The following is a 21,325-nucleotide window of genomic DNA, read 5'->3' as shown; positions in this document are numbered from 1 at the left end:
TACTTTCCAAACTATCAAACATCCAACAGATAGAACAGCTGAGATCAGAGCTGTTAACTGCTGATGAACTGAAGTCAGTGTGAACTTGAGCGTCACAATAATCAAGACGAGACCTAAATACAACATTTTAAAAAAAGGCATTTTTACATCATTTAATTTATTGTGACTTTTTGTTGTTAGTTTCCTGAAATCTGAGCAGGAAATGAAGCGAGTAGCTGCTTAACAAACTGTTAGAAATAATATAAAAGATACATACCGAGGAAAAAGACAAGTAAAACTGAATTTGTTGATTAAAAACGTGACCGTCTGCAACATTTAGCAACAAACTCGCTGATTAAACTGTTTAAACTTTAATAATCTGCTTTTTTTTTCAAGGTCGTTATGAGACGGATTATTTCTCTCTGGGATCAGTGACTTCCTGTAGTTTACACAAGACGAGTGTCTCCCTCATGATCATTATCGTTGTTACACTTCAGTTTTTATATAAATGAACCGTGTTGATCGGTGAGCTTTAGAGGGCCGGCAGGTCATCAATCAGTTTATCTTTAGTTTAACGTGTGTCAAACATTGTGATGATGTAATTTCAAAATAAAATTCTCTTCTGAAGTTTATTACAACCCACAATGTAAAAGTAGTTTTTAACTTTTCTTGGAGCTTTTTTTTTAGTCATGTATGGAGCGAAATATGTGACGTTTTTACTGTTTTTACACAATATAAAGAGTCCTGCTCCCCAGAGGATCAACTCTGATGTTTCTTCTTCGTTTGCGTCAGTTTTAGGAGGAAGAAGAGTTTGTGATCTTTTATGAGTTTGCGTTGTGTTTCTCGTCTCCTTCAGGCTCGGGAGCCTCAGACGTCCAGCTCTCACGTGGTGACGATTTCTGGTTTGGCGCCGTCGTCCACCTACAACTGCACCGTCACCAGCTTCAGCTACAGCACGCCCAGCAAGCCGGCGCACATCACCATCACCACCATCGGTAGGCGGTTCATCCCAGACCTGATGGAGCTCACAGCTCCACTCACCCAGGACTCCAGTTAAACTATGTTCAGTCTCTTTGGAACAAGTCATTTTCTTCTCCTCTGCAGACATTTAATATCTTTTCTAATGTCAATCAATCAGAAACAGTTTGATTATTGATTCATTTATAAGATATTTTGGTGATTTTTTCCTGTAAATTTCCCAAAACTTTCCAGTTTACAGAATTCTTCTTGGTATTTATTTGTTGTTAAAAATATTTCTCAGCCCAGCGGCTAATAAACACCCGTCCATCTGTGGACTAGTTAGCTTAGCTAATGCTACTATGCTAATAGAGTTGCTAAGATGGACCGAACAACATCTGATGTCTGATTGAACATTTTGAGCCACGTTAGCAGTTCGACTCTGCAGTTTAAACTGAAAATAAGACATAAAATGCTGCTCTGAGGATAATTATGAGATATTATGATGTACGACCATCGTAGTAACACAAGCTAAACTAAAATCTAAAAACATGACTAACATGGGTTTCAGGCTGCTGAAGATGCTCTTTAAATACTCTGTGATTTAAAACTTTCTCCAGAGTTACAGACACATGATGTCAGTGATGAAGCTCTGTGAGGTCTTCATCAGCGTGTTTGTGTGTTTCTGCAGCTAAAGAGATGAATCCCAGCGTGGCGGCCATCTCGGCTCTGGCCGTCCTCAGCATCCTGCTGGTCAGCCTGCTGGTTCTGTTCCTGCTGGTTCTCCGGAAGAAACACCTTCAGATGACCAGGTAGTGAACTCGTCACTGTCTGTCGACACGTTTAACAGAAGTTTTTACAGACTGAAGCTCCGGCCGGACGCGGCGTTTGGCTGTTTTTTGCCTTTGTGATGCTGAACGCTGCGGTTTAGTTTGTAGGTTTGAGTCCGTTTTTCTGGGAAAAGAAGCCCCGCCCACCGGCGTCAGTGTAAATCCTGAGCTCTTCATCTCACCTGGAAACGTTTTCATTCCAGATTATTTATATTCTGAGAAGAAGCTGTCAATCAAAATATTCAACAACATCTGAATCTCCTGTTTGTCGGTTTGACAGAGACTCAAACTGCAGCTGACGTTTAATTTAAAGGAAAAATTAAAAAAGATGATACAGCGCTGGATGAAAAAACAGAAGCACCACATGAAAAAGAGGAAATAACCTCATCGTGTGTTTTGTTCAGTGCAGCCACTTGTTCACTATTCGTGGTTATTAGACTTCTTTTTTTTTTCAACTGTCAACTTTAATGGTCACAAAACCTTTTGAGTTGAAAAGTTCCCAACAATAAAACTAATAAGCCACTCTGTGGGTGTTTGTCCTCTTTTAAACTATCTGCTGACCTCAACTTTAAGCTCTGTGGGTTTGAATTCATGTCACGTTTTTATTCTGGGAAACTGTCACACTTTCATGTTTACGAACAATCGGCATGAAAAAGCTCGATGATGTGACGGTTTACAGCCAGCAGAGCTTCATATCAGCGTGTTAGTGACATTAACATCTTTAAAGAGAGAAAAACATCCAATACATAAAAAATAAGACATTAAATTGTACAATAAATCACCATTATAAGAGGGTTTTTTTTACTTTTAAGTCAAATTATGTGATGATAAGTTATAATTTTGTGGTTAAATGTTTATTTTGTTATGTTGTTTGTTATATGTTAAGTCACAATGTTAAGATAGTAAAACATAACTAATTCATAATGATGAGATACTCAGTCACAAGTTGTACTTTGTATCAAAAAATATGAGATCAAAAGTTTATTATAAGTTACAAGTTATAAATCTTTACTTGAAGGGACGATTATCTGGAAGTCGAGTTTGAGTCAAAACTTTTAACTTTTTAAGTATAAATTATGAATCTGTTAAAGAGTAACTAGTCCGTCCTCCCAGCGGATTTAAAACATGCAGCGACTGTAGGGGGCGTGGCCTCGTGACGCCGGGGGTCAGGGGTCACCGACTGACCACCGACTGACCACCGCTCAGTGTAGCGTGAACAACGACGTCGAGCTGGTGGTTAAAAAAGAAAAGAAGCTCATTCAGGCTGTTTGTAGAAGTTTCTGTGTGTGTGTTTGTGTGTGTGAGTGTGTGTTTGTGTGTGTTTGTGTGTGTGAGTGTGTGCGTGTGTGTGTTTGTGTGAGTGTGTGTGTGTGTGTGTGTGTGTGTGTGTGTGTGTGTGTGTGTGTTTGTGTGAGTGTGTGTGTGTGTGTGTGTGAGTGTGTGTGTGTGTGTGTGTGTGTGTGTGTGTGTTTGTGTGAGTGTGTGTGTGTGTGTGTGTGAGTGTGTGTGTGTGTGTGTGTGTGTGTGTGTGTGTGTGTTTGTGTGAGTGTGTGTGTGTGTGTGTGTGAGTGTGTGTGTGTGTGTGTGTGTGTGTGTGTGTGTGTGTGTGTGTTTGTGTGAGTGTGTGTGTGTGTGTGTGTGTGTGTGTGTGTTTGTGTGTGTGTGTGTGTGTGTGTGTGTGAGTGTGTGTGTGTGAGTGTGAGTGTGTGTGTGTGTGTGTGTGTGTGTGTGTGTGTGTGTGTGTTTGTGTGAGTGTGTGTTTGTGTGTGTGTGAGTGTGTGTTTGTGTGTGTGTGTGTGTGTTTGTGTGTGTGTGTGTATGTGTGTGTGTGTGTAGCCGTCAGGGTGGTCCACACTGACCTCAGAGGGTTCAGAGCTGATTTAAAATAGTAGATGATTCGTTGAACCAGTTTCAATCTATGAAATACTGATTTTTTTTTTAAAATAAATTTGGTGTAAATGTCAATATTAACACCAGCGTTGATGTTTTCTATCACGGTTCAGAACCTCGTTAAATAAAAAAAAATTATGAAAAAATTGTGAGATAATAAGTCAGAAGTGTTGTTTACGTTATAATTATTAGGAAGCAAATCAAATTAATTAACTCTTGAAGGGGATAATTATATGGATGTAAAACTGCAATTTTCATGCAATTAAGTTTAAATAAAACCTTTTTATGGAAGCCAGAAAAAAATCAAACCAAATAAATAAAATACTAAATGGAAAAATATGAGATCAAAACTTCAAGTCAAATTGATGATACTGAGTTAAAACGACTTATTATCTCATAATTATATATTATGTAGTCCAATCTTTTAATTTTTTATTTAATTAAACTATTATCTCACACCGGTTTGAGTCATAAACTTGACAGTTTTTATCTCATACTTTTGATTCACAATTAGTTTTATTTGTCTTATTTTATTCATTATTATTATTATATTTATTTATTATATTTACTTATTATTATATTCTTAACTTTTCACTGATTATTATTATTATTATTATTATTATTATTATTATTATTATTATTTATTTATTTATTTTAATTTATGGCAGAAATGAGTGGGCGATGGGGGTCTAGAGGTGAGAGAGGCGAGCTTGTGAGCGGAGGGTCGCTGGTTCAGTCCCTCATCACCACCACTGAGGGGCCCGTTGACGAGGCCCTCAGGTCAGGCTGTGGTTGAACTGGGCGGCTTCCAGATGTGAAAAACAGAACGTTGCTCTCAGTTAATGTCATCTGAATAAATAAAGAACTGTTCTTTATCAATAAAAGTGCTTAACGTGGTTTATGAGCTTTTATGGGTTTTTTTTTTATGCAAGTCAATAAACTCTTATCATCACATCATGCTCAGTTTCCAGTAACATTACAGCTCACTTCCTTTATTTACTGACTAGTCAGCAAATATTTTTGACTTCCCCAAACTGCTCTCTACTGTTTCTTTCACCACTTTTTTTTTTTTTTTTTTTTTTTACCACATGTGCTTTTTTTTCTCTTTTCTGTTTCAGAGAGTGCGGCGCAGAGACTTTTGTCAATTTTGCTTCGTTTGAACGAGACGGGAAGCTTCCTTACAACTGGTAGGATCCTCCTCTGTTTCCTTCGTCTTTAAAGTCACAACGAAATGTTTAAACGACATCATGAAGTCCAATTTGAATCCTGAGAAGTTGAAAAGCTAGAAAGCACTTCACAGCCGGAACATTTTAGCAGTTTTGGAGATCCGGTTAGTAACCACACGTCCTCAGTTTTGGATGTGAAAGTCAGTCGCTGCGAACACCCTCAAAACACCCAATCAGAGGCAGATTAGCAGCCCGGCGGGGGATTGAGGAGGCAGATTAGGGATTTTGAACATGTAGCTCTTTGCTTACCAACAGATTTAAGCTCGTCTGCTTTAAGCAGCGCGAGACGAGGAGGAGGAGGATGATGATGATGAGCTCATCCCCCCCCCCCCGCCTGCTTTGTTTGGACCAGCTGAAATGGGATGTTTGATGATAATGAAAGCTCAGGATTTCCCTTAATCTCAGATTAAAGGGACAAAAATGTTGCTTTTGGTGTCAGTTGTGTTAAATTTTGCAAAACAAGAAAAACACCATTTATTCTTTAAAATCAGACCGACGAGGCTAAAACGCCCACGATCGGTCCAACACGTGTTCTTTTATGACAAACTCTCAGATTTGGAAAAAAAAAAATTGTGATTAATATAACAGCTGAAAGACGGTCAGTTAAGGCAGAACCTCAGCTTCCATCTGCTGTTGTATTTGACCTTCCATCACTAAACGCACATGTCCATCAGAGTGTCTTCTTCTTCTTAATGTGATGGTGGAGTTGTGTTTATGCTTCGACTGCATGTCAGCAGACCTCGCTGTTTGATGTGTTTACAGCAGTGTGGATGTGATGTCAACACGGATGCAGATAAACGTGATTATTTAGTATAAAACAGGGTTCTCGCTGCACGTCCTGGAAAACATCAGATCATGTTGAGTCTTTTATATTTAATAACCAACATTTAGATTTTCTGCATTAACAAAAGATCAAAAGACGTCGATTCTGTAACTTTTTCTTGAAGGATTAGTTCAACAGAATGAAGAGACGTATCAATCTGCACATCTGCCTTTCTGCAAGAAATCCAATAAGCGTCCTTCACTTTTAGATAATCGGCCTCTTGCAAGCATCATGTTATTTGGGATGCATGAAACAGACAGAAAAGGTAGTGAAGATACGGTAGCCTGGATGTGCCAAATGTGAAAAAAAACAACTGCTGCTTTCTGGAGAGTAAATTCATGTTGACGTTGTTGAAAAACCTACAAATGCTACATTAAGTGGTAAGTTTCATTCACAAAAAATGTCACCAAAAGCTTCTGCAAGAGACATTTATAAAAAAATTTAAAAAAAAATCTGCAGAAAATCCGTGAAGCAGCTGCTGGATGAAGTTATCACATCAGTCACTGAACAGTTAAGTAATGACAATAAAACCACTCAAAGGAAAGAATAACATGGTCAACAATTATATGTTCTGTACAGTTTGATTCTTATTAAAACTACATTGAAAGTGTCCTTGAGTCTGGGAGGATGATTATCTTTAAGTCAGTTTGGGACATTTCTATGGAACACCAACATTTTTTGTTAAATGGAAATAATGATGTAAAAACAAAAACTTCTTTGGTTTTACACACATATTAACAAAAACAAAGTCAGAGTCAAATTTGGTTTCTTTATATTGCTGCTTATCAACCACATGTCAATAATACATCTCCATCTAATTACCAATATGACAAAAGTTCTAATTGTTTTTTTTTTGTTTTCTTTATTTATGCAAAACATCAAAACAGTCCAAATCACAAAGCACCGGAGCTGAAACAATTACTAGAAGAGAGTTTAGATTCATCAAAATTAATCAACAAGAATTTTGACAAAAAGTCTCCAGTGGTTCCAGTTTCTCAAACGCTGCTGTTGTATTAATTAATTGAAAACAGACAGATAAGAAATTTAAATACATCATCAGAAATGTTACAAAAACCTGAAATACAACAGCATGTAAATCCAAGAAGATAACATGAACATGGTGGGGAGGGATACACATCATCTCAGTTAGATGACTGTTTTTTTGTATTTATATACAGATGTTTCTTGATACTAATGAGGTTGTGAGACTAAAGTTTTGTGTGTAAGGAAGACAAATAAAGACCGAAGTTTTCACATTTATCTGCATCAGTGGAGACATGACCTGAGCAGCACAAATGTTGAGATCATCCATCTGATCAGGTTCATAGAGGTGGCGTCACGCGGTCTGACGTCACTGCCAAGTGACAAAATGTGGACTGTTTACACATGATGAGGGGCCTGGCTGAGTGTTGCATTGTGGGACTTGCTGGGAGGACGCAGTGATGTCACAGGCTCAGGCTGGAGGTTGTTAAATGAGACAGAGCGGCCATTGACGTCCGGCAGCGAACAGACTCCTGTTGTCCTCCAGAGAGACAACGGGACACTTTCTGAACGGCTGCATGATGCATTAACTCTGTGTTCAGCACTAATGTGAAGCTCTCGACGCTCTGTGCCTCTTTACTAATGGAGCACCATGTTCTGTCCCCAACCTATCACCCCCTGGTGTCTGTTTTTTTTTTTATTTTTTTCTTGTTTGTGTTTTTATTTTTGTTTTTTATTTGAACCCCCTTCAGGCGAAGAAGCCTCTTTGCCTTCCTTACCCTACTGCCATCCTGCCTTTGGACTGACTATCTTTTGGCTTTTTATATTAATCCTTGGTAAGTAAGCACTTGCTGGCCAAAAACACTGCACTTCAGGGGCATGTCTTAGCAGAGTCACAGCCCACAGTATTGATCAGAGACATTGTTTTACACTCCATTACTGTTAAAGGAGAACTCTGGTGTTGCTCTATATTTCTCTTACTGTCAACAAATCCCACGAAAAGACCAAAAAACAACAACACGTTTACATATGTGGTGTACCTCAAGGCGTGATTCTGGGTCCTATTCTTTTCTCCATTTACATGTTTCCTGTTGGTCACATTATACATAATATATCTTTTCATTTTTATGCAGATGATACACAATTGTATCTTCCTGTTTATCCTAATGATGCTAGTTGTCTTATCCTTGTCAAATTATTTCTTTGATGAGGGTAAGAGTGAGATAATTGCATTTTTGCCCAAATTTTAATTATTGTCAACAAATCCCATGAAAAGACCAAAAACAACAATACGTTTACCAGTGTGGTGTACCACAAGGTGCAGTTTTTCCATTTTATCAAATTATAAGTAAACATGATGTATCTTTTAATTTTTATGCAAATGATACACAATTATATCTCCCTGTCCATCCTAATGATGTTAGTAGTCTGGTTGCCCTCAAGTAGAGTGAGATAATTGCATTTTACCCTGATATGTTCCATTAAAATACCCAAATTAAATATATTCTCCTTCCCTACTCTGTGTCTCATCTACTAATGACAGAAATCTTTAAAAACACCTCACAAATATATAGTTTCATTTTAATAAAAGGCTCATTAATTTCCTAAAAAAAGGATGAAAGCAGGCATTTTTGGGAATTATTTTCAGCGTTGGATTAATGCACTAGAGCTGAAACAAATACTGAAGTTATCGATTATTTGAGAGTTGAGATTAGTAGTCGAGGACAGAATTAATCAACAAAAGAATTTTGATGATCCATTGTGTATCATTACTGCTTTCCTGTTTTCTTTGATTGAAAACAGTTGGAAATTTGAATATGTCAACTTTGACTATCAGAAATTTTAAGGGGAATTTTTCACAATTTTCTGATATTGAATTAAAATATGGAAGGAAGCTGGGCACAAAATTAAGTTAGTCAAAGGCATTAGGTTTAATATTATAATCTATAGTACCTCTCTGAAGGTACAAACTCTATAAATCCATCATTAACATTAAAACCAGACATATTAAAATGACCATACTACATTACTCCTGGGTAGGTATGGCCAATAATTAATTTATTAACTCATGCAAAACATAAAGACCACTAAAAATAAAACAGTTATGTGGTGAGTTGTATTTTTTAAAAATCATAGTGTTTGATGATAACTGCAAAGTTCTATATTGAAAATATTTTCAATACATAGTATTTTTAAGTTAATTATACACTATTTAGACTCCTACAACAGTTGAAAGTTCATAAAAAATAGAATTAGTATTTATCTCACTCCATTTATACCAAGATTCACTTTTTCAGGATGAATATCTTGCCAGACTTGTGGGTTTTATGATCTATACCTACAAAAAATATTAGTCAAAATGGTTTATTAAGGTTTTTTTTTTTCAGTGAGTACCCATACTCAGTGAACATGTCAATTAATGTTATATTACTTAACATTAAATCTGGTGTTCCACAAGAGTCAGTTTTAGGGCCCTTTGTTTTTCCATTTATTTCCATAAATGATATGCCTAATGTTTGCAAGCTGGCATATTTCTGACACTAGAATCTTTTAAAATGTCTTAAACATTTATATATTTGTTTTCTGAGTTATGCCCAAATAGTTTTTATGTAGATAAAATGTGCTTTTAGAGAGAGCCACTTCAACATGATTCCTTGGAGTGATTAAATCATCTTAACATTTTATCTGGTGTTCCACAAGGCTCGATTTTAGAGTCCTTGTTTTTCTTAATTTACATAAATTATCTTTTGTAAACTGGAATCTTTTTAAATCATTTGGGCCTAAATCAGAAAATAAATGTATAAATGTTCATACATGAGAGCCACTTCAACATATTTCCTTGGAGTAATGTCACCTAGCAAGGAATTAACTAATCTTAATTTAATCTGGTGCTCCACAAGGTTTCAATTTTAGGGCCCTTGTTGTTCTTAATTTTTTTTTTGTTCCAATGCTCCAGTGAGCATTTCTGCCAGCAGAACAGTCTATATGGGATTTTACAATATTTCACAATAAACTACAGTGTGTGTTCATGGTGAGGAAGGAACATGTCACCCAGTGTAACGGTGTGACTCACTGTTGTTTTTAATAGTTTTTGGACACTATGGAGGTCTACAGCACACAGGAATAAGATATATCCGGCTTTGGATACACACACCATATTTGTCAGAAGATCAGTTCATTGTTGGTTTTTGTCTTTTCATGGGATTTGCTGACACAATGAAAAATAAAGAACATCACCAGACTTTTCCTTTAACACCTGAACACTGCACTTTTAACTAAAACTGAATTTAAAGTCCAGTTTGATTCACGGGGGAAACCGGAAGTCAGCAGATGATTTTTCTTACATGGTGAACTTTGTCTTGCAATGCTGTGTCTGTGGTTGAACTCTCAAAAGTCGCAGCGAGTGTGTATCTACTAACATGTTGGATGTAGCATGATGCTAACTGTTGATGCTAACTATTGCTTTGCTCTGTGTTTGCTGTCTGCATGCCGTCTGTCTTTCTGTGTGGATTTTCACGTTAGAAGTAGACTGTCAGTATTTGGTGCTGCTTTTAGTGTAGTTACTGTATGTTCTGTTTATTCTGTTAGACTGTAGATGTTTAAGTGCATGTTGCTGGTGAAAGATACACTCGCTCATTGTGTTACCGAGCTGCTCAAATCTGGGAGGACATTTTGGGATTTGGGATGCTGTAACGCAGTCAGAGAGTGAGTCTTTAACGAACCAGATTTGACTCTGTAATGTGAATCCAGAAGCATGAAGTGTAAAATATAAAGTGCTGTAAATGTAAAAATGCTGCATGTTTGATACGGAGGTGTCTGCATAAAGCAGGTAACAGTTTCAGATGAAAGACAAATTCCTCAGCATGATGTTTTTATTATAATGTGATGAGATGAGTAATTGTAAAGCTCTGTTTCCTGGGTTTAGATCGATGGATGGGTTTTACGCACTGGCCTGTCATTGAAGTTTGTGGCTGCAAATATTAAAATTAAATAATGTATACAAATTGAAATTTGATTTTCTATTTGTGTGCACGACAAAATTATTTTTTTTAAGTAATTTCTAATTTTCAAACACTCCCACGTTTAAAATGCACAATTACCGCAAAAATTAAAATCAAAAGTTATTGGCGAATATTTTTCTGTGTATTTCAAAGCACAATACTGCCGTAACAAACTGAACCTGAATGTGAAATGGACTCTTTATTTTTTAACTGGTCGACGATGTCCAACCAAAACTTGAAAATGAAATTGCAAACTGGATTTTTGCATTTGAATTTAAATTATGTCTCGATTTTAGGTTGTTGCTAATGAAAATAAGAATTTTCATAATGGTAGGAGTCTCCCTGACCTCATTTGTGAAATCTGACAGTCAACGGTTATAAAAGCGCCATTCTGACCATTCTGAACATGGAAAAAGTTAGAACTGCACAGCATTTTCAATTGAAACTAGCTGAAATTAAGGAAATAATTTAAATTCAAATGCACAAGTCCAGTTACAATTAAATACAATATAAAATTGTAATTTTTATGTTATTATACATTGGCACACAAATAGAAATGGAAATTTTAATTTGATTATGTGATTTTACTTTTTAAAACTGGCATCCGTAGACTGACATAGAGCTTATTAAATTTGATCTGATGACCAAGTTACCTGGGTACAATGTTCGTTCATATAATTAATTCAGATTTTTTTTTTTTTTTTAAAAATTGATGCTTGACTATATGTAGGCTGTCACCTCAATTAAATCTGGAAAAATTAATATTTTCCAACAGAGTTGTGAAGTCAGAGGAGATATTTCGGATGTCCAATAGACGATGTTAAGTGACTCACATTTGGAGCTCTTCCAGTTTGTTATCAACATGAAACTCTCCCTGTTAGATCATCAGAGCAAAACATGAACAACTGAGTTAGAAAATATCTGGTTCATGAGTAAAAAGTTGAAGCTACAAGACTTGTGGACATAAAAACTACGACTCCCAAGATGCATTTCGGGCATCACTAACAGCAAGGTGCAGATTAAATCAATTAACTTTTGGATTATTGGTTAATTTTGGATGAATTTGGCAACCATGGTGACATTTTGCTCTCAAAATCCAACAGTGAAACATTTTTAATTAATTACTGCTCTGATTCACAACTCTGACTGGCTTCTTCTCCATGGCAACAGCAGCTGAGGCTCATGGGTGTTGTATTATTTAGAGCCTTCTGCAAAAATGATGGACAAAAACCTGATTTCTCGGAAACAAAGATGAAATAATTCAAACTGGTGTTCAGAACATTAACTTAAATGATGGTTACATTATCCAGGAGAGTCCTGAGATTCTATGTTGAGTAATATTAAGAACAATTTCAAAGAAAACCTTTAAATGGGAACACAGAATAAGGAAAAACACTTCACAACTCTGTTTAGTTCCCAGGGATTGTGTTAATTAAAATTTAAAAGACATTTACACTCTTTTATAATTTTTAAAAAATGAGTAAAACAGCTAATATTTCAGAGTTTCTGCCGTCAAAATTAAACATTTTGAATTGCCAGTAAATTTAGTCCGCAACTATAAATATGTCACAATCATTAAAGGCTTTAAAAACCCACATCGGTCAAGTCCTACTATACTGATACTGGTCTGCAGAGGTGGAGGAGAACAGTTGAGTTAGTATCATACAGTATATAACATGTAATGCAGTCAGTCTGTAGTGAGTGGACGGTGGTGAGATCACACATGTCTGTATTTTATAGGAGCAAGACAGCTTTAAAGAAACGGAAGCTAACAAGGTAACACAACTAAACAACATCGTCTCTCAGTGTGTGATGTGGGCTTCTTATAGTGTGGATTCATTTATTTTACGTGTGTTTTTTTTTTTTGTGTGTGTGTGTGTGTGTGTGCTGCATGTAATAAAAGCTGCCATCACATTCATAACAGCCTTCAGCCAACAGAGAAAATGCAGCAGATTAAAGTGAAACTGCAGGCTGTTAAACCTTCAGTCAGGAGGAAACTCAACCTGCAGAGGACAAGACAATCTAATGGGTTAATCCTCTGTTTGATTTAATTGTAATCTGCCTATTAGAGTTTAATATTTCCTGTCTACAAGTGGCAATGTTTGTGTAGTTGATGGTAAAGATGTCAGATTGAGATTTTTAAAGTAGAAACATGTTGACATGTTGCATCTCTCCTTCTGCTTTCAGTATTTGAACTATATTTATTTCTTTATCGTTACAGTCCTGTGCAGCTGGACGACTTTGACGCCTACTTCAAAGAAATGAGCAAAGACTCGGCCTACAAGTTCTCCCTGCAGTTTGAGGTATGTCAAGTTAAATCAGATCCCAAAAGCATCTTAAGGACAATGAGATCATAACACCGTACCGTTTGTTTGTCAGTGTTTGTATTTATTGATTCATTGATTTTATTTCCCCGCCCACCGTTCCCAGGTGAGGGGAATCTGCCTGTAGAGAAACAGGTCGATCTGAGAGCCCATCAGTCTATATAGATAATCTAAGCACAAAGGTCCACTTACTAGCATTGGAGCTTTCAACCATATCTCACAGTCTTCATTCAGTGAATAAATAAAGCTTTATTTATTCATTGAATGAAGTCTGTAAGTGGACCTTTGTGTCCATCAAATATTGATTCCGAAGGTCAAGGATGAACATTCAGAGTAATACAGACACTATTCAGAACATATAAACTGCTCATAAACTAAAGTATTAAGACGTTGAGCAGATGATGTCACCAGGTGAAGTCAGAGGATCACCAACGTCAGCAGGATTCATCCATTCATCCATCCGTGTGGAGCGATGAGGAGGAGACTGTAACCTTCCTCAAATGAACACATGAAACAAACAGAAATGTCATATTTCCATCATGTTTTCCATTGTTTGAGCTTTGACTGACGCTCTTTTAATGACCTCATTGTGTCTTCTTCTTCTGCAACGGTTTAATGGCACCGACTGAATTAGCGCCACCTGCTGTTTATCTGCTGATATTCACACAACATTCACTAGATTTTATACTGAACATTTTTTTTTGGAAATTCAGTTAAAACATGAGACACATTGGATGAAACGTACGACTTGAGTCGCATGTTTGTGTTCAAACTGAATTTTGAACTCTTTAATTCATGTTTTCAGGAACTGAAGAGTGTCGGACTTGATCTTTCCCATGATGCAGCAGACCTGCCCGTCAACAGGCCGAAGAACCGATACACCAACATCCTCCCCTGTGAGTCACTGACAGCAAGGCATTATGGGCGAAAGAGGCACATAAATACAACAAAACAGAAAAATACAGAAAAACAGAACCATGTTTTGTTTTATTTTTTGTAGTAAGGAAGGTGAAAATGATCAACCTACTCTCTGATTATTACAAGAATGAATTTGAGAATTAAATCTGAAGTTGCAAAGAGACAGATCATGTATTTTTATGTATATACATAAATCTAATGAACATTTGTAAAGAAACACTGTCTCATAATCGCTAACAAACCTCTTGCAAATATTGACTTTCTGATATTTAATGAGCGCTCATGAAACCATCTTGCAACTCTCACTGTTTCCTCCCAAGAAGAATATGTAAATCTGTGTGATAAAACCATGTTGGTATCTTCAGAAAACAAAATGGGAAAAGAAAATTTAAAAGACAAATGAATCATTAATATCGTCATTAAATCATTAATATAAATAAGAAATAATAAGGGTCCTACAACAGATCCTTGTGGTACGCCACAAAATAGTGTAAATAACTAAGTATCCTGTCAATCTTTCATCAAGGTTGGACTCTGAATTATTAAAGTTACAAAAACCAATTAGACGTATCAAATAGTTGCAAGGTTTGTTAGTATTTTGAGACGTAGAGAAAAGTAAATTTGTCAGATGTCTTCAAATATTCACATCACAGAGTTATCAACGAAATATTAGAGCAGCAGCCGCAGATCATGTTGCTCACGTGTTCGGTTTGAAGTTGTGATAAAGCCGTGAGACTCGGAGCAGTTTGGAAATATGAAGAAATGAAACAGTTTGATGATTAACTGAGAAATCTTTAAATCTTCCTGCAGACGACTTCAGTCGAGTGAAACTGATCTCGATGCACAACGACGAAGGTTCAGACTACATCAACGCCAACTACATACCTGTGAGTAACTGCATGTCCGTGTTAGTGTGTTGTTTTTTATTTAATTTATAACCTTTTATTTAAACGGCACGATCTCAACATTGAAATCTGTTTTAAAAGAGTTCTGGTCAAATAGCAGCAAGAATAACAACTTTAACACAAATAAGGAAAGATAATAAGAAAAGTCACACTGACTGAAGGGTTCTAACTAAAACTGATTAAAAATAGCACCAAATGTACATAAAAACCCTAAAAGCTTTTAAAAAATCTAACACTACTTCAAACACGTTATAAGTAGTATAATGATAAGAAATTATACTAAAAATATTGAAAGCTAAAAACAAATTACACTAGAAGAACTTTTATTAAAATAATATTTTAGCATTAACTTAATACACATATACTGAATATTAATTTCAGATATGTTTAAATCTTTTATGGCTCCACACTTTAAATTTTCATCCAAACAGAATTTCTATATTTAATTTAGTTTTTAGTGTTTTTTACTTGAGTGTATTACTCTATAATAGATAATTAACCAGATACTACATTACTTTAATGCACATAAAGCACATTAATATACATTTGTCTGGGTATTGTACTCTGCAGAGCTTTGATAGTTTTGATTTATTGTATAGTTTCTGCTACTCACTAATGTTACAAATTACATTTCCAGACTATGTAGTAAATGGAAACCAGTTTCAGCCACGAGTCCTTTCGTCCTTCTTGAAATGAAAGAATGAAAATCAGGAAGAAAAGTTGGAAGAAACAGTTACAGTGAACTTCCTCAAAACAAACCTGCATTTATTCTCATTTCAGTCAGGAGAGACACAGTGAAAGAAGTAAAGATAATAGTTTATTTTAACAGATGATGTAGTGTAATTAAGTCTTGGTCAGGAAAGACTTTGGCGCTCAGATTCTACAGGGAGAGTTTTTAATCGAGGGGCAAGATAAACCCCCCCGTGGAGTCAAGACTCTGGTGGTGCTGATGACTGCTGCTGACACTGATGAAGCTGATGAATCTGCAAAGACTAGGCGGTGATAGGGAGCTAGTGACACGCACATAACAGCAGCATGAACGCACTAATGGCAGTGAGAGAGAGAAAAGTTTTTATAAAGACAGCAGCAGGATGATAGGCTAACCATAGAAGCGTGTCGCTGTGCTATTGGATAGATGAGAACAGCTGGTGTCTCAAATTAACAACCGCAGATAATGACAGCAATGGAAATTAAAGCTGCAAGCAGCGTTGGTCGGGACCTCGCACTCTGGCCCGTCAGGATCAGATCATTTTGCTTTTTAAAAATGAGGGATATTTCTTACAAGTGTGGTGTGCTTTTATTCTGAAAGTTTGATTGACATGTGTACTGTCAGGAGCAGTTGGAGAGGAGGATTTTAGAGTACGCTTCTGGTGAAATATCCTCATAAATCCCATCACTTTGGCCAAATCTTACATTAAAAATCATATTTTAGTAGGAAATTTCGTGGCGAATCCATTGATACAGGTTTGAAAGTGGTCAGACTTATAGTTTAGACGTCAGAAGCCTCTTTTTGACACAAAGTTCATGCCCATAGATTGCCTCCCAATTGGTTTACATTGTAAGGGTGATGTGGCACTGCAACTTTCAGGGCTTATTAAATCCAAACCGTTCAAGTTATTACAAAGTTTTTAACAACTTTTTTCAGCATAGTGTCATAAGTCACCTATTAAAGGTTGAAGCCGATACCATTAACACCCTCGGAGGAGATAGTGTTTGTTCGGGGTCCAAAATTGGCGCAAAGTCATACATTCATGGGTGAATTGCGGACTTCCTGTTGGATTTAGGTCAGGGGTGTCGGTGTATGATTTGTAGGTCTTGATGAGATGAATAATTGAGTTTTGGTTTGATCTCCTACGGGCCGTGGCGGCCATTTTAGTTACATAGGTGGCGCTAGAGAGCACATTTTGGCACTTTAGGGGTTAATTTTTACATTTTATCAAATTTTTCACCAGACCTGATGTGCGTGCTAAATTTGGTGAGTTTTTGAGCATGTTTAGGGGGTCAAATTTAGGTCTGAAGTGGCGTAATAATAAAGAAAGAAAGAAAGAAAGAAAGAAAGAAAGAAAGAAAGAAACAAACAAACAAACAAACAAACAAACAAACAAACAAACACACGAAAAACAATAGGGTCCTCGCCCTTAGGCGAGGTGTTACATCGGTGTTGTTGTGTCATTGTCAGTAACTCTGATGCTGTTTTGATGTCTTCTCTCTCTTCACTCTTTGTGTTGCCGTGTGGCGTTCAGGGCTACAAACATCCTAAAGAGTACATCGCCACGCAGGGCCCGCTGCCCGAGACCCGGAACGACTTCTGGAAGATGGTGCTGCAGCAGAAATCTCCCATCGTCGTCATGCTCACGCAGTGCAACGAGCGGCGGAGGGTGAGTTTTTTTTTTTTTATTTCTGTCCTGTCACAGAGGAAACCTCAAAGGGAGTTAACAGTTCATTTCCTGCTTTTCTTCAGCGAGTTCTGTTCACAGAAACAGATACATGTCACACAATAGTCTTTACATTTATGGAGACAGATTTACAGCTGCATAGTCTGCGTAGGCCTGAAACCCTTTCTATTCAGGAAGGCTTTCTCATCTTAACTCTGTATGTTGTGAGTTCCATGTTATTAATACTGCTGCACTTGGAGTTTCACTATGAGTGAAAAATGCGGGACAAATTAAATGTGTTATGGAATTTTCCATCTTTAAGGGCTAAGAACTGGGTTATACTGGGTCAAGCCTGGGCCTTGAAGGAGACATTCTCTCCTTTCCTTGAGACTTAGAGTGACTGATGTTTGGGGAAGCAGAATCCTCTCTGATAAAGGGTAAATCGGTGTTGCCATGGTTACCAAGGTCAGAGGGGGCCTTCCTAGACAACACAGATAGGTTGGCTGCGTAGATTCATGGGCATAATCAGACGTTCAAACCAGAATGTGCCGACAGTGACCTGAACTAACACCGGTAAAGTCTTCAGTTCATTGTTTACAAACTAACGAACCAATAGACTCATTTTTTATATTGTGGGATGATCTGTTGGGTTAAAGACCAAAAGTCAGACGTTCATTCTCAGAACAGTAAAGAGGCAGCATCTGGTGCAGAACACCTCCATGTTTACTGTTTCTGTTCTCCGCTTGGCCAAGCGTTCAGTAAATATTCTCAGCATAAGACATCGAACGCTTCACTGATGAGTTGACCACTGACCAGCATTCCTCCATAACAAAATATATTATTATTATATTATATTATATTATAAGAGTCAAATGAGGTTTAAATATCTCATTCGTCCTCACAGTCAATGAGAAGTAACTAAATATCTTAGTGTAATCAGGAAATGAAGCTGTTTTGTTATTTTTCTTTAACTTATTCTTACTTTTCATTTTATAATATAATATAATATAATATAATATAATATAATAATTCTCCACAAAATAAAAACACAACCTGCTGAAATCTTTGCTCCCGTCGGCTTCTCAACATTGATCATATCATGTCCTTTTTATATGTAAGACACAATTCAAATATTGGAAATATTTAAAATAATTATATGTCTCATTTTAAAACTAAACTTACTCAACCAGACAATCATCTAATCTTCATCTTCAGTCACATACAGGTCCTGACTAATGGAACTAAATTTCTTATTTGGTTCAAATTTCTTCCTCAAAGTCCTTCAGAGCAGATTTAAACAGGCTTTAATCTCAGTTAATCATATTTTAAGTGTGAATGTGTTTTTCTCTTCATATTATTCAGTTACATGTCATCAATAAGCTCATCTGAGCTTTATTTCTCTACCTGCACAACCATGTTTTATTGTTATTTATGTGACTTTATTTGATTTTAACCTGTGAGAATAAAGTCAAACCAGGTTAAAGCTCCACATCAAAATGAGCTCTGGAACAACAAGTGGAAACCAAACAGCATGTTGTGCAGCAGGTTTATTTGTCAATGCAAATACAAACCAAACCAACCAACAATGAACTGATCTACTAACAAGTATTGTGTGTGTGTGTGTGTATCTAAGCTGATATATCTGATGAAAACCACATCAGTGAGCCACACCGCTGCACTGGGTCACATGACAGTTGTGTTTCCTGTGTTTTCAGGTGAAGTGTGATCACTACTGGCCGTTCACAGATGAGCCTGTGATGTATGGAGAGATCAGTGTGGAGATGCTCTCTGAAAGCGAGTCACCAGAATGGACCATCAGGAAGTTCAGACTGGGATATGTGAGTACCAGTTTCTAAAAACCACAAGTGATGCATCCAGCTGTGGATATAATCATGTAAAAACTCAAATAAATAATCACAAAAAACACAAACCTTCTTGAATCAGACCTATAAAATGGCTTTTTTTAATATCTTTGTCGCCCCCTGCAGGCAGATGAGACTCAGGACATCCTCCACCTGAACTACACCTCCTGGCCGGATCACGGCGTCCCCACGGTCAACGCCATCGAGAGCATCCTGCAGTTTGTCCACATCGTCCGTCAGCAGGCCAAAAGGACCAAAGACCCCATCATAGTGCACTGCAGGTGAGGAGGGGTCTCCCGCCCACATCAGCAGGGACTTTTATATTGTTAGATCTTTAATAACAGCAGGGTAAAAATGTCAAGTTTGTTCTGATGGAGGCGCCAGAAGAAAACTAATGTTAGCATGTAAACACACTGGCATTAGATTAATACACTGGATTTATGATGCAGATATCCAGATCTCAGACATTAAAATAATAAGTGAACATGTGTGACATTAACCACTGATTTTCATATTTATTAAGTATAAAAGGTTTAAAAGATAGAAAAAAAACTAAGCTGAACTAGTTTTATCATGAGATGTTATTATACAAGCTGCTATTATCTCATCTGTATGCGTTAAATGTACCTTTTGATTTCACAAACTTTTCTAAACAAGACAGTAAATCAAGTAAAACAGTCAAATAATTTCATCAGTGCGGGCATGTTAAGTGTCCCGAGGCAGCGAGTGAATCAGTGAAGTGTAGAGTTCAGTTTGACTTTATAGCTCCATTTATCTTCTGGTTCAGCAGGAAACTTAATGACCTGCTCAGAGACACTGAGTCTCAGAGCAGGAAGACAGATCACATCCTGAAAGTTAACAGCCATAAAAATACAATTAGACAGATGATGTCATGTGCATTATGTCATCCATTACATTTTATTCCTGTTGTGGCAGACTTCATGAATCCTGAACTGCCGTTATGATGATCCATGTTTTACTGTATGTGTCTGATGATGATGATGATGATGATGTGTGTTTACCAGCGCTGGAAGAAGTACTCAGATACTTTACTACAGTAAAAGTACCAATACAGACATGTAAAAGTACTCCATTACAAGTAAAAGTCCTGCATGAAAAATCCTACTGCAGTAAAAGTACATAAGTATTATGAGCTTGATGTAGTTAAAGTATTGCAGTAAAAGTACATAAGTATTATGAGCTTGATGTAGTTAAAGTATTGCAGTAAAAGTAGTGGTTTGGTCCCTCTGACTGATATATTATTATATATGACATCATTAGATTATTAATAGTGAAGCATCAGTGTTAGAGCAGCATGTTACTGTTGTAGCTGCTGGAGGTGGAGCTAGTTTACACTACTTTATATACAGTTAGCTAGTTTAGTCCAGTGGTTCCCAACCTAGGGGTCGGGGCCCTCCAAAGGGTCAGCAGATAAATCTGAGGGGTGGTGAGATGATTAATGGGAGAGGAAAGAAGAAAAAACAAAGTTCTGATACACAAATCTGTTTTCAGTTTTTGGACTTTTTCTCTAATCTTTGATTTTTGGTGAAATATTGGATCATTTGAACATTTATTGAAATGAAAGCATGTGAGAAGTTTAGAGGGAAAAATCACTATTTGGTGGAGCTGTTAACAACTCATAGACATGTGAAATGTGTTCCCGACTACACACTGCTTTTTGTAAGACGTCAAAAGACAAAAAGGTTGGAAACCACTGGTTTCATCTTTAACAACGTGTTGTATTTTAAAAGCTTGTTATATTATCCATTGTGTCAAATCTTCATCTGAAAAGTAACTAAAGCTGTTAAATAAATGTAGTGGAGTAGAAAGTACAATATTTCCCTCTGAAATGTAGAAAGTAGCATCACATGGAAATACTCAAGTAAAGTACAAGTACCTCTAAACTGTACTTAAATACAGTACTTGAGTAAATGTAGTTAGCTACTTTCCACCTCTGGTGTTTACTGCATGTTTCTGCTCTGTGGTGTTCAGCGCTGGAGTCGGCAGGACGGGGACCTTCATCGCTCTGGACCGTCTGATGCAGCACATCAGAGAACACGAGTTCGCCGACATCCTGGGCATGGTGTCTGAAATGCGTTCACACCGTCTGTCCATGGTCCAGACTGAGGTGAGGAGCCCGCTGATGCTCGCTGTCTGTTTACATCAGAGAAATGAACATATGTAGATGTAAAACGTGAAAAGAGATTCTAAAATGATGCTCTGATTGATAAACAGTGTGTACAACTCACTCAAA

General features: G+C 37.0%; 2 protein-coding genes across 7 annotated transcripts in view; both read left to right on the top strand.

Moving 5' to 3' along the window:
* Positions 1-21,325, top strand: part of LOC137175993 (NACHT, LRR and PYD domains-containing protein 12-like) — a 190,581-nt gene that overhangs the window by 93,754 nt on the left and 75,502 nt on the right. The gene's annotated exons all lie outside the window — the stretch shown is intronic.
* Positions 1-21,325, top strand: part of ptpro (protein tyrosine phosphatase receptor type O) — a 70,995-nt gene that overhangs the window by 43,238 nt on the left and 6,432 nt on the right. The window contains exons 14-25 of one of the 6 annotated variants that reach the window (XM_067581953.1): positions 836-974; positions 1,628-1,748; positions 4,775-4,843; positions 7,439-7,522; positions 12,428-12,463; positions 12,909-12,990; positions 13,817-13,907; positions 14,740-14,816; positions 17,078-17,212; positions 18,925-19,047; positions 19,198-19,352; positions 21,064-21,227. In XM_067581953.1, coding sequence (XP_067438054.1) covers positions 836-974; positions 1,628-1,748; positions 4,775-4,843; positions 7,439-7,522; positions 12,428-12,463; positions 12,909-12,990; positions 13,817-13,907; positions 14,740-14,816; positions 17,078-17,212; positions 18,925-19,047; positions 19,198-19,352; positions 21,064-21,227 — 1,276 coding nt within the window. The remainder of the gene's footprint in view (positions 1-835; positions 975-1,627; positions 1,749-4,774; positions 4,844-7,438; positions 7,523-12,427; positions 12,464-12,908; positions 12,991-13,816; positions 13,908-14,739; positions 14,817-17,077; positions 17,213-18,924; positions 19,048-19,197; positions 19,353-21,063; positions 21,228-21,325) is intronic. The other 5 variants (XM_067581958.1, XM_067581955.1, XM_067581954.1 and 2 more) reach the window with 5 other exon arrangements.

The sequence above is a fragment of the Thunnus thynnus genome, chromosome 23, assembly GCF_963924715.1.
Source record: "Thunnus thynnus chromosome 23, fThuThy2.1, whole genome shotgun sequence".
Classification (NCBI taxonomy): domain Eukaryota; kingdom Metazoa; phylum Chordata; class Actinopteri; order Scombriformes; family Scombridae; genus Thunnus; species Thunnus thynnus.
Note: the sequence above shows the minus strand (reverse complement) of the source record. Positions and strands in the feature narration are given on the sequence as shown.